The sequence below is a fragment of the Ambystoma mexicanum genome, chromosome 3q, assembly GCF_040938575.1.
Source record: "Ambystoma mexicanum isolate Mex_15411 chromosome 3q, UKY_AmexF1_1, whole genome shotgun sequence".
Classification (NCBI taxonomy): Eukaryota; Metazoa; Chordata; class Amphibia; order Caudata; family Ambystomatidae; genus Ambystoma; species Ambystoma mexicanum.
The window spans coordinates 352,785,264-352,798,188 of record NC_090926.1 but is presented as its reverse complement, the minus strand read 5'-3'; the positions used below and the strand labels follow the sequence as shown (position 1 = coordinate 352,798,188).

General features: G+C 50.3%; 1 protein-coding gene across 4 annotated transcripts in view; it reads right to left on the bottom strand.

Moving 5' to 3' along the window:
* Positions 1–12,925, bottom strand: part of LONRF1 (LON peptidase N-terminal domain and ring finger 1) — a 272,719-nt gene that overhangs the window by 53,955 nt on the left and 205,839 nt on the right. For 3 of the 4 annotated variants that reach the window (XM_069653983.1, XM_069653982.1, XM_069653985.1), the window contains exons 8-9: positions 2,956–3,077; positions 1,970–2,128 (exon numbers count right to left, since the gene is read on the bottom strand). In XM_069653983.1, the coding sequence (XP_069510084.1) occupies positions 1,970–2,128; positions 2,956–3,077 (281 nt within the window). The remainder of the gene's footprint in view (positions 1–1,969; positions 2,129–2,955; positions 3,078–12,925) is intronic. The other variant, XM_069653984.1, reaches the window with a different exon arrangement.

The window sequence follows — 12,925 nt, the reverse complement described above, 5'->3', positions numbered from 1 at the left end:
GGGAAAGAGGGAGAGAGGAATAGAGAGAGGGAGAGAGGGGGAGAAGGAGAGGGAGAGGGAGAGAGAGAGGAGAGAGAGACTAGCTAGCATAACTACAGATTGAGAGAGGGGACATGGAGCGAGTGAGAGGGCGAAACAGCAAAAAGGGAGGAGACTAGGCTAGCAGACAAACTATAAAGAAAAAGGGGAGTAAAGGAGGAGTTTAGACAGAACAACAATAAGAAGAGGGAGGGAAAGCAGAGGTCAAAAGAACTAAAGAAACAGAGGCAGAACTGCAGACCCAGAAAGACTAGCAGCATATAGACAGATACACAGATAGCATATATGGACACATGTATGGGTGGAAGAATGCATAGCTGCTTCTCCTCATGGCTCTCATTGACCTTTGCTCTCTCTTTCAATGCTCTGTTCCTACTTTATTTGCAGTGTTTCCATAGCCCGTGCTTCTCACCTTGATCCATAAGCAGTTCTGGAATTGGGATGATTTTCCCTCATTCGGGGTCAGGCAAAAAAATGTCTGTCCTGATCTAGTATCTGGAAAAATCCATGTGCTCCCTTTCCATTGGTTTAGTGCTTGGACTTCTTTAAATAGGGATTCCAAGCTAGGTCGTTAGGTACAGGGACAAGGCACTTACCCACAATATGAAGCTAAGGTCTAAACACGATGCCTGTGAAATCACTCATTAGGGTTTTACTCTGCAGGAACTATTGCAATATAGCTTCTAAGGTTAAAAAAGGTGCGCAGGACCATTAGGGGAAATGCCTCTACCTTGGGTTATTTTCCAGTTGGTAATGATTAATCTCCTGAGAGGCAAATGTTTGAGGGGAGGAGGGTGTAGTGAGATTAATTCACCCGTACACCCCAGCTCAGTGATGGGATCAGATTCACAGTAAAAAGTTTCCTTTTCCGGCACTGTTCGTGATGGAGTTGTTGATGGTGAATGTGGAAACGTTATTTTTTTTGCCTGTTCTATGGGATGGGGGGCACCCTGTGGGGGGAGCGGCCGCATGTTCAGTTCACAGACTGGATCCAACATTGCAAGCTTGCAATCCGCTTCAGACTCGAAAACCCTGCTGGCCCACCCATGACCTTTCCCTTCCTTATGTTAGACTCGAAAACCCTGCTGGCCCACCCATGACCTTTCCCTTCCTTATGTTGGTCGCAGCGGTCCTCTGCTGATGCCAGCTTCTTCTGGTCACTCGCTGGCCTTTATGGCCTTGAGCTTTGATTTGTGATACTTTAAGGAATGTAGCAAGCAGAATGTGTTGCAATACGCATTTATGTAGGCCAGACCATTTTTACATGTCCGTCTTCAGGCGACGGCCATAAAGTCCTGGGCCACACCCATGATGCAAGCCACGCCGCCAAATGAGGATCTCCCCCACCCCTCAATTTCTTACCTCACTTAAAGCACTGGGAACAATATAGGGTAGATCAGAGTGGGGTCAATGGAGGGGTAGCTCAAGGGAGGAGGAACGAGGACTAAGGTGCTACGGTGGAAACATTGGGAGAGAAAGTAAAATTCACTAAGGACTGAGAAATGAACAGGAGTAGGAGAAATAAAAAGAATGAGAAGGGACAGGCAAAGCGAGAAAGCGCATTGAAGAATAGAACAGAGAACGAGAGGAGTTGGATATTGACACAAACATATAAAGATTTAAAAAGTAAGATAAGACAGCCTGAGCTTGGTTGAAAGCCACGTCAAAAGGGTTTGGAGCAAAGGTGGATGAAAAAAAAACTGAGCAAGAAGAGGCACGGCTGCTTCAAAACAGTAAGTCCACTATTTCGTAAAGGTGAGGTTGCCCTAGAAGTATTGGGCCTGTGAAGGTTTTCAATCTCACCGCTCCACCATTCTCACAGCATCGGGTCACGAAATCCAGCATTCACGCCCAAAAGGGGAAAGCATGGGGAGGCAGCAGCAAAGAAGGGAGGGACCAGGATTACTGAGGCACACTGCAACATGCTCACCTTTTACCACGCTCGTAGATACACATGCCGAACCTTTTGGTGCCAGTCTCCTGACAGCGACGCATCATCAGTCGATAGCGAGGCTCAAAGATGTGCAGCGGGCAAGCAATGCCAGGGAAGGCCAGGGTGCAGACAAAGATGGGGACATCGGTGGTGAGGCTGTGCACGAGGGTAAGGGAAAGGGGTCAGAGGAGCGAGGTCATCAAGGAAAGACTAGGTTATGGAAATCAAGAATAGATGACCAAGGCTCTCCAGCCGCACACATGTACCAGCAAACAGTGAAGCAGCAACCCAATGCCATCAGTGTATGGAAACCAGAATCAACCAACTTGCTGCTGCTGCTGCTAAACTAACAGAAAAGTATCACCACAGTATGGAGACAAGAACCATCTGACATATCCCTTCTGCTACACACCTGCACTAACAATCAAAAGGTTAGTAGATCTTGGAGACAACCAGCGATCGGGCCTCACCAGCAACATCCATACCATCAACTTGGCAAAAAAAAGCATAGGAGACCAATGCGATCTGTGACAACACAACTATCAGATTTGTAGCAACAGGTCTGTAATGAACAAATCGCACCAGTGGGAGCAAAAGAGGTGGGAATCACCGTACATGTACATTTGATGGCTGTGTGACTTCACATCACAGTGGCCCACTTTGGGGGTACAATATTGCGGTCATTAATTATTTTTCAAAACTGCATCGATCCCTATAAAAGTCAGAAAAGTACTCCCACTATTGGTTGAGTTTGTGGTGAGTGCTATACGTTAGCAATAGTAACTCTTTTTAAAATCATTAACAGTGGGTTAAAAAGTAGAATATTTAGACCATACATTTGGTTATGCAAAGATTAAAAAAATATATACATTTCGCACAATCTATGTGAAACATGCATGTCATTTGGTTCTGTTCTCTATATAGATAGGTCCCTATCCAAGTTGATTTTGAAGGGAATGGCTGACGTATAGCCAGAAGCTTACTTTGAGAGCTCTGCCATTTCCAGTTCATGGACTTGTTTCCTCTCAGACAGCTCTGTGGGGAAGGTGGCAGCCATGATTTCTTGCAGAACGGCAGTGGGGGTGTACTGGCCATCTTTCAGATACTAAAAAAATAAATAACAAAAGAACACCAAGAGAAATTGTAAACAGTTAATCATCAAGTCTGAGGAAAGAAGAAAGGTTCAAAGGCAGGGGGTCTGGAAGCGGCAGCTCTCCCCATTTTTTTGCACCTTCCCCATCATGCTACCTTACTACTGAGAGTTTTTGTCCAAAGTTAAATCCTGCCAATCGAAGGTTGCAGGTCCCTGGTTTAAGGTCTACATACAAAATCCTCCAATATTCACTATGCTCCTTTGCACTCTTTACCGGACTGGACTGGTCTACCGTCCTGGGATAGATGCACTGAGCCGGTAAAACATGGGTTTAGGAACAACGCAGGTCCACAGTTTAGTGAAAGGAATACACACATCAGGTACTTCATATCCAGAACTGGGTACAATAGAATTGTCACAGTGCTTTCATTTGCAAAACCCATGATAAGCGCCTCAAAGAAAATGGTCATTCAAGAAGATACGGAAGCAAGCCCATGCTAGGCCCATGCCAAGGCCATAGCATTTAAGACAATGGACCGCTCTGTTCCGGATCCGTTTATCCTGTTACAGCATAAATTGATTTCTACATACAATAAAGGAACACTTTTTGCACCTTCATTAATAAGTAGGTATTGTCAGTTCAAGCAAACAGCTCATCTGCGTAGAGTACATCCGGTGCTGAGACCACCCTACCTTGATTTAGGGAAGGTTTTTTTTTTTAGGACAATTAAGAAACAGGGTCTATGTTGCATCATTATACAAAAGTTTTCATGGCCTACATGGCAGTGGATTTTTAGATGCATGGATTAAGGGTGCCGATTGACGAGCTTCCTAAAAGTAACCTCTAACTCTAGATTCCTGGATCATGGATGAGAGATCCATAAAATGTTTTATGCAGGCGTTTAATACGATTTACAAGAACAGAAAAAGGAGTTGCACGTTCTCCCAGTTTACCAATACACCGCAGTAAATCACTGCCATTTCTTTGTTTGGACAACTTCTGTATTGGACGGGTTGGGTGGTTGATCATCCTTAAATGTGAAGTGCTTCTGATCAGCAGATGGCTTCATTTTCAAACAGCTTTCATGCATTGGGGTTACTTTGATTTCCTTGCAAGATCCAGACGACACTTATGGCATTGTGCAGTTTCTGATGCCCAGGCGAAGGAATAAGCAAAGAGCATGTTTTGTGCAAAGGGAATACATCCCTTTACCAACTATGGTCGGGGCACAGCTCAAGGTCTTAAAAACAATAGGGCAGGTTGTCCAGTGTTATTCTAGCACTCTGGCATACATATACTTTCCATACCTGGGCCTTTAGGACACACAGGGTGCACAATTACCACTTGCCTGTGGCTAGTGATATTTGACTCTTGGCAAGTAAGAAACAGTGTGCTGGGTCTATCTTTAGCATTGAGGCGAAGAGTGACTATTATGGCTGGCTAGTAGGTTGCAACTTTAATCCCCCTACCCAGTCTAATTCTACCAATGAGATGATCAACAAATTTCACTTGCAAGTTATGTGTGCTGGTAGAACAATCTGTCATGGAACTGCTATTTTGGGTTCAAACATGCATCACTCTTGCACCCTTGTATTGTTTATTAAATTAAAGCAACAGCGTAAGATGGTCCACCATCAACCAGTCCCTCAAATCCAGTTTCCTCTTCAGTGATTCCCTTAGTCACCTCATCCTCAACAAACCTGTTGACACTCCAACTTTTTCCTGTCTCTAAAATTGCACTATGCATGCACACATCCAAAGCTTTTTCTGGCGACAATACCGTAAACCAGGAAATGTTATGGAGTTACAACTTCCTAAGACCTTCTGCCAATCCAACCCATTCTCCGTTACTAACCATATGCTCTCATTGTGTAATCTATTTATCTATTGTCACCAGGATGATACAGGATGATACAGGTTGGTGTGGCAATGCACATTAGCAACATCGTCTAAGAAATACTTTATTTCGGATTACCACAAGTGCACGCAATTACCAATCACTATTTGTGTAGGTATGCCTGTCCTCACAAATACATGAAAACAAAAAAGGGACAATTCTAGGAGTCATCACATTATCCCTATCCGCATACTCCATAGAGGCACACAGGCCAAAACCAAAAACATTAAATTGACCCATCATCTCTAAAACTAACTTGCACCACACTTTACCAGTAATCTTTACCAAATAAGTGGTTGTGCACACAGTTTCTGGCTTGCCGCTCATAAGAAAAAGTACACAGTTCCTTAATTAGCTACAGCTCCTTGTTAAATCTGTCTAAGATAATTATTCCCATAGAACTATTTTTGCCATGCTGAACCCATGTGGCCCTCATCCGCTAGGTCAATCAAGCTTTACCTCAAAATTAAAGGTAGTATGAATTGGTCGCTGCTGACAATTCCCCACTCAACTTCATCCAACCTACACTCAAAACAGATCTTGTGGCACTTCCTGATATACCTCCCTTTTTCAAGCCCTTGAAAATGAGTGTCACTTCAACATCATCCTCACTAGATCAAGGCCATCATCACTGGGATGAAGCTCACCTGAAATGGATTGATCTGGTGCTCCTACAATAAAAGAACCTCTTGACAATTACATAACACATGGAATGCACACGTACGCTACTCTTACTGAACCGGTTATAAAGGAAATATTATAGGTGCAATATATTGTACATTGTGCAACATGCCCCTGTTCAGGACACGACATAAAACATAGAGACCTTTCAAAGCAAAACAAAAAAAAACACTTGCCTCTTTGAATAGTTGCCCCATGTCCATTTAAGTACTGCTCAACTTTCGCTTTCATCAGTAGTTTATTTTGGACCCTTTTGTCCCCTTTCCATTCTAAACTACCCTTGTTAGGCAAGATTTGGAGCAGTACCCTTTGGTTGCACTAAAACAACCTTGACTCTTAGCAATAGGAGCCCAACCTTTGGTATAAGTCTGTACTACACAGGTTGGTAGTGTGGCTCAGCAGCCAGGCTTATCTCAAGAGGGGTCAATGTGAGCTGTAGGGGAGTTACACAGAGATGAACAGTGACAAGTATCCAAATAAACACACTCAAGGTTTCTGAATTAAACAGTTATTAATTTATTTAACAGTCAGCTTGAATAAACCTTCTTCAGAAGTGGCAATATAATAGTAACTTACAAATACACTCCAAAATACACACTTTTAGTTTCTCTAAATCAGCAAGTACCTATTTGGGATGGCACACAGACACTTCCTACATCCTCAGGTGACTTAAATAGCTAGGACACTGAGGACATTAAAATATCACTGGTAGGGGAGGCCACCAGGGGGCGCACAGGCAATGGCTGCCTAAGTGCGTAGCTCCCGCCGTGACTGGGCTTCGGCAAGGGATTGAGCCCCCCCCGAACCCCCCTGGCGGGCCCGCCCCAACGAATTCGCCGGGCGCCCACCCCCCCCCGAGCACGACGGGCATTGTTTCCCCGAGGACACCGCCGGGGCCTGGGAGACACGCCCTCCCCCCCCACGCTCTTCGCCCCGGCCAGGCGGAACAAGCCTGGGGACTCTCCCTCGAACAGGAGACGGCGGGACCCACCCGGAGTCCGGGGACCCGTGGCGGGCTCTGGGGACCCGTGCCTTCCCCTCCACCCACGAAGACCGAACGAGGCAGACGGAGCGAGGCGAGGCGGGAAGCCCCCCCTCCACCCCGAATTCTCAAACGCGGGCTGCCATAAGCCCAACGAAAGAAGAAGGCGGCAGAACCTCAGGAGGCCCTGGGACCGCTCCCCGCGGGTGTGCGGGCCTTCGGATCGCTCTGGAGGTGAGAGCCGCCCCCCCCACCCCCCCAACGCAGGAGCATCATCAGACAGGGGGGTTACCAGGGTGGCCCACCACTCCCCCCCCCAGTAAAAGCAAGCCACGGACGAACGGCTGGGACTCCGCTGGACGGGCACTGGATCGCCCCCTCCCCCCCAGCGGAACCTAAGAAACCCACGAAACTGACCACACGGGCTATCGGGCCCCCGGCGCCCCTCCAAAGGGCACCCAGCAGAGGCCCCGATCCACCACGAGGAGTCTGGACAGGGTGTGAGGCCCCCACCAGGTGACGGTGGGGCGTGTGCCCGCCCCCCCGGCAACGTTTTACAGCCCCGGCTGGTGCCGGCCCGGGACGGGTCTGCCCGAGGGGTCGGTCCCTCGGTCTAGGGGGCCCCCCCTGCGGACGTCCCTAGGAGAGCGTTCTCCCCGCTGGGAACATTGAGGCCCAGACAGTGGACCACGGGAAGGCACCTGATGAGCTGGCGGGAGTCACTGCAGGAATATCGCTTCCAGGAGGGCAAAAAAGGCGACAAAGGTACAAGCCTGAAAAGAACCATGGCCCAGTCTGAAGACGCAGCCCCCTCCTCCTCAGCCATGGAAAGGGGCTTCGCCTCAATTTTGCAAGAAATAAGGGACATGCGTTCGGATATCGCACAGAAGTTTGAAAAAATAGACCAGAGGGTGGAAAATATTGAGGACAGATTGCTCCAGGTCGAGATGCAGCAAACAACCTCGGCACCCCAAGAGATTCAACTCAACCTGAGGTTGGAAGCCCTGGAAAAGAGGGACGAGGAGAGAGCCCGCCAGATGGACGATTTCGAAAACAGGGAGAGGAGGAACAACCTCAGGATTTTCGGGGTGCCTGAAATGGAGGGGGAAACGGAGAGGGACGTCACCAGAGCGGTGCGGGACATTATCACTCTACTGTTTGCGGAGGAGATGACCACAGAGCCTACATTTGACAGAGTGCACAGGGCGGGGGGCAGAGCGGGGGGCCCCCGTTTGATCTTGGCACGGTTCCATTACTACTCGGAAAAAACTAAGGTGCTGGAGGAGGCCAGGAAGGCCCGAGAAATCACTTATAATAACGCCCAGGTCTCCATATACCAGGACCTCTCTGCATACACGTTGGCTAAGCGGAGAATGTGCCGCCCCCTCACGCAGCTGCTAAAGGAAAAAGGGATACGCTATAGATGGGGCTATCCCTTCTCCCTGACATTCGAATACATGGGCCAAAGATCTACCCTAATCACAGAAGAAGACATCCGCGGTGCGATCCAGGAATACGTGGTGGACACGAGCCCCCGGAGGGGCCCTTCGGGCCCAGGGGGGGGCGAGCCCGTGGACCCCGGCCCATCGAGAGACAGGAGAAAGAGAACCGGGTCGCGAAAATTTAGGAAAATGAAAACTCCATCTCCGGCGAAGGAGGGTGTTCGGAACGGTTCCGAGGACTGAGAACGGACTCGATCCGTTATGACTCAAAATGGCACTTGGAGGAGTCGGAGGTGTATTCGCTATCTGCATCCCCACGAACAGCAAGTATATGGGTCTCACAAAAGGAATGCAGCCGTGGGAGGGTTTGGGGGGCTCAAGAAGATCAGCTTCAAGGGTGATTAGCCTGGCCACAGGGGGCAGGCTGGTGGTTCGGCCAAAAGCCAGTGTTGGCGGAACTATTTGGCTGGACGCCGGGGAGGGGGGAGGGGGGGTACACGAGAGTTAAAGGGGTTCAGTTGGGAGTTGGGGTCGGGGGGCAGTTGGGGTTTTGTTTCATGCCCATCCGGGGGGGAAGGGTGGGGGGAAGAGGAGAGTTCAGAGCACAATTCAAGGAGCATTCGGGAACGAGCATTACAGAGTCGTTGACAGTGCGGGAAAATTACTTTGACCATGGCTGAGAGTCTGCCGGCCCTGGGTGTGGGCTCCCTCAATGTCCGGGGCTTAAACTCCCCCACGAAACGATCCCTGGTTAGTAGGGAGTTCCGAAGAGCCAAGCTCGACATCCTCTTCTTGCAAGAGACCCATTGGCCCCTGGGGAGGGAGCCCAAATTGCGGGGTGGTGGGATTGGGGAGGTCTTCAGCGCCTCCCACAGGGGAAAGAAACGAGGAGTGGCTATGCTACTAGCTAGAGGAGTCAACTTTGAAAAAGATACCACATTGAAAGACCCGGGGGGCCGCTTTCTGCTAGTCCGGGGAACCCTGCAGGGGGCCCCACTCACCCTAGCGGTCATTTACGGTCCAAACGAAGGCCAAGCACAGTTCTGGGAGGAGATGAGGGAAAAAATACAACTCTTTGTTCACGGCACGCTGGTGGTGGGTGGGGATTTTAACATGGTCCTGGACCCAATCCGGGACAGGAAGCGAACAGGCCCCCAGACCCTCAGGGCAGCGGATGAAATCATGGCCCGAACCTTCCAGAGGGTCAACTCAGAACTAGGCTTGGTGGACACGGTCCCAACCCCCAGAGCCGAGACCCCCTCCTTTACGTACTACTCAGCAATCCATACATCGTTTTCCAGGATAGACTACATCCTGGTGGACGAATCCTTGTCCCCATTTATATCTGGCTATGGGGTGGAGCCGGTCCCCTGGTCTGACCACGATCTAGTCAGGATTACTATAGCAAGGGAAGGGCTGAGTGAACGGGGGGGGGAGATGGAAGTGTAATGACTTTCTTCTAAAAGACGATGTACTAGCGCAGGAGATACTTGAGGCCATCACCAAATTTTTTGAGTTTAACGACAACGGGGAGGTAGGCTTACACACCCTTTGGGACGCCTTCAAGGCCACCTTACGAGGAGTCCTGATCAAAATAGGATCCCGGGAAAAGAGGGTAAGGGCTACCCAGGAAAGGGACCTGAGGGAGAAAATTGCCCAATTCCAACCAGGGGGTTCCCCGGCGGAGCCCTTAGACTGTGACAGGATGGCCGCCCTGGCCGATTATAGGCTCCAGTTGAAGGAACTCCTACTCCAAAAAACCGAGAGAAGTCTCCAGCTGGTCAGACAGAGGTACTATGAGAAGGGGGACAGGGCGGACAGGATCCTGGCCTGGAAGCTGCGAGAGGTCCAGAAAAGCAAAATGGTGAGAGCGGTTAAAAATGAGGAGGGGAAACTAGGCCAGGATATACCCCACATAGGAGAGGCGTTCCGCAGATACTATGAGAAATTATACTCATCCGAATATAATGGGGATGAGGATGAAATCGAGGGGTTTCTAAACTCTATACAGATCCCGGCCCTTTCCAGGGAGATGGCAGAGGGGTTGGAGGGCCCGGTGACCGAGGATGAGGTGGAGCGAGTGATTAGCGGCATGAAGGGGGGTACCTCCCCGGGTGAAGATGGTTACTCAGTCTCCTTCTACAAAAGGTTCCGTTCCACCCTGGCCCCGTACCTGGTAAAGGTGTTCAACGCAGTGCTGGAGGGAGGGTCTCTCCCGGACTCCATGATGGAGGCGATCATAGTGGTGCTCCCCAAGGAAGGTAGGGACCCCTCGGAGTGTGCCTCCTACCGCCCGATATCACTGTTGAATACTGATGTGAAGATTTTGGCTAAGGTGATTGGGAGGCGAATAGAGGGGGTCCTGCCGAAACTGGTCCACGGAGACCAAGTGGGTTTCATAGGAGGTCGTCAGGGTGCAGACAACATCCGAAAAACTATAGACTTGATCCACCATGCCCAGAGGGCTGATCTTAACGCGAGCGTCCTATCCTTGGACTCTGAAAAGGCGTTCGACAGGGTCGAATGGAGATTCATGGCACTCACCCTCCAGAGAATGGGCTTTGGACCACAGATACGGGACTGGGTGGCCGCTCTTTACAGGGCCCCGAAGGCGAGGGTTCAGGTGAATGGCAGGCTATCGGACCCGTTCTCCCTCTCGCGGGGAACCAGGCAGGGATGTCCGCTTTCCCCCCTGATCTACGTTCTAGCTATGGAACCCCTGGCCATCGCAGTCAGAGCTCACAGAGATATCAAGGGGATCGAGAGAGGCGAGGTGGAATTTAAGCTATCCCTCTTCGCAGATGACATCCTGGCCTACCTGGTGGACCCGCGGCGCTCGCTTCCCCCCCTCTTGTCTCTGTTGGCCGCATTTGGGCGCTTCTCGGGGCTCAAAATTAACACATCCAAATCGGTCCTCCTTCCCATGAGAACATTAGACCCGGGTCTGGACCCCCTGGACAGGTTGGAGGGGATAGCAGTGGGGAAGGCCGCTGTCCGTTACCTGGGTGTCCTCATCCCCAGGGACCTATCCAAACTCGCCCCTATTAATTACGATCCTGTGATGGCGGGGATTACGGCAGACCTGAGGAGATGGGGCTCCATGATCTTGTCCTGGTATGGCCGCATGACGGCAGTCAAGATGAACATTCTACCAAGGTTGTTGTATCTCTTTACCTCGCTTCCTGTGGTCGTCCCTGACCAAACCTTCAGGGTCCTCCAAAACGCGGTCCGTGAGTTTATATGGCAGGGTAGGACACCGAGAACCGCAAAAAATGTCCTGACTCTACCTAGGGAGGAGGGAGGGTTCGGGCTGCCAGATTTCCAACTCTACTATCGTGCCGCCCAGTTGAGGGTCCTCCTGGAACATATGAAAGAGGGGCTGGGCACATATTGGTCCTATCTGGAGGACATAGATGCCCACCCACTAAAGGTCCGGGACCTCCTATGGACCCCGCGGAAATTTATCCCGAATAGATTAAAGTCCCACCCAACATTAGGCGTTCTCTGGGCGATCTGGCGGGAGGGCCCCCAGACAGCACACTTAACGTCATGGCCGTCCCCGATGTCCTCTCTATGGAGTCAACCCCTCAAGTTGGGCAGTAGGGGGTTCCGCTGTGCACAGTCCTGGTCCGATTTGGGAATGGAATGGGCAGGGCAGATGTTCAGGGAAGGAGAATTCCTACCATACGAGGAACTGAGGGAAGCCCTTGGTCAGGGGTCACTATCCATTTTTGAATATCTCCGCTTGAAGGGCATCCTATGTGACCAGGCCTGGGGCCAAGACTTGAAAAGACAACTGTCCCCCTTTGAGAAGTTCCTTGATACAGCATCCTCCAGGAAGGGGGCGGTTTCAGGGATATATAAAATTCTGAACACTGTTAATTTGGGAGAGAGGAGGCGGTTCCGCTCTTATTGGAACGAGCTGGCAGGGGAAGAGATCTCGGAGGATGCATGGTCCAGGATATTTAAAATAGCATTCCACGGGAATTTATTTACCGCGGACATGGAACACAATTTTAAAATCCTCCAAGGATGGCACAGAGACCCAGCAAAGTTGTCAAAAATGTTCCCCGGGGTGTCCCCAGCATGCCCAAGGGGCTGCGATCAGGAGGGTTCGAGGGCACACATGTGGTGGCACTGCCCGAAGGTACAGGCATATTGGGAGGAGGTAAGCGGCTGGATCGCTGAAATCTCTGAGGAAATGCTCCCCCAGAACCCTCTGACCATGCTGCTGGGCCTCCCCCCAGAGGACACGGACACATTGAGGTATCCAAGAATGTGGGAAACAATGCTACGAGCGGGTAGAGTTGCCCTCGCCCAAAAATGGAAGAGCCCAGAAACTCCCTCCAAGGTGGAATGGCTAAAGAAGGTCAAAAATATGTTCTTGATGGACAAACTGACGGCAATGGTGAACAATGTCCCGGCCTCCTTCCAGGCGAACTGGTACGGGGTGCAACAGACCTGGGGATGGGATGTCCATTGATCCGTAACGTGGAACTGGGAAAGGTGTGCGCGCCCATGGCCCGGGAATCGGCAGACGAACCACAACAATACGAGAAGTCAACGCTCACGCTCGCTTCTAAGCTCCAGACTAGAAAAGCTTGCAGCTCAAAGCCCCGATGTGGGGTTTTTGTTCTTTTGGGTTAGGGGGGTGGGACTGCATTGGGGTGGTGGGGGTGGGGGGGCAGAAGCCTTCGGGCCCGTCATTTGATTCCATGAGAATAAACTTGATGCCCCACTGTTTGTCTAAGAAAATGTTAATAAAACCAAAGTTTAAAAAAAAAAAATATCACTGGTACATTTAGAGCAATACTGAGATGAGTGTTAAAATAAAAAGACCCCCCCCAATGCAAAGTA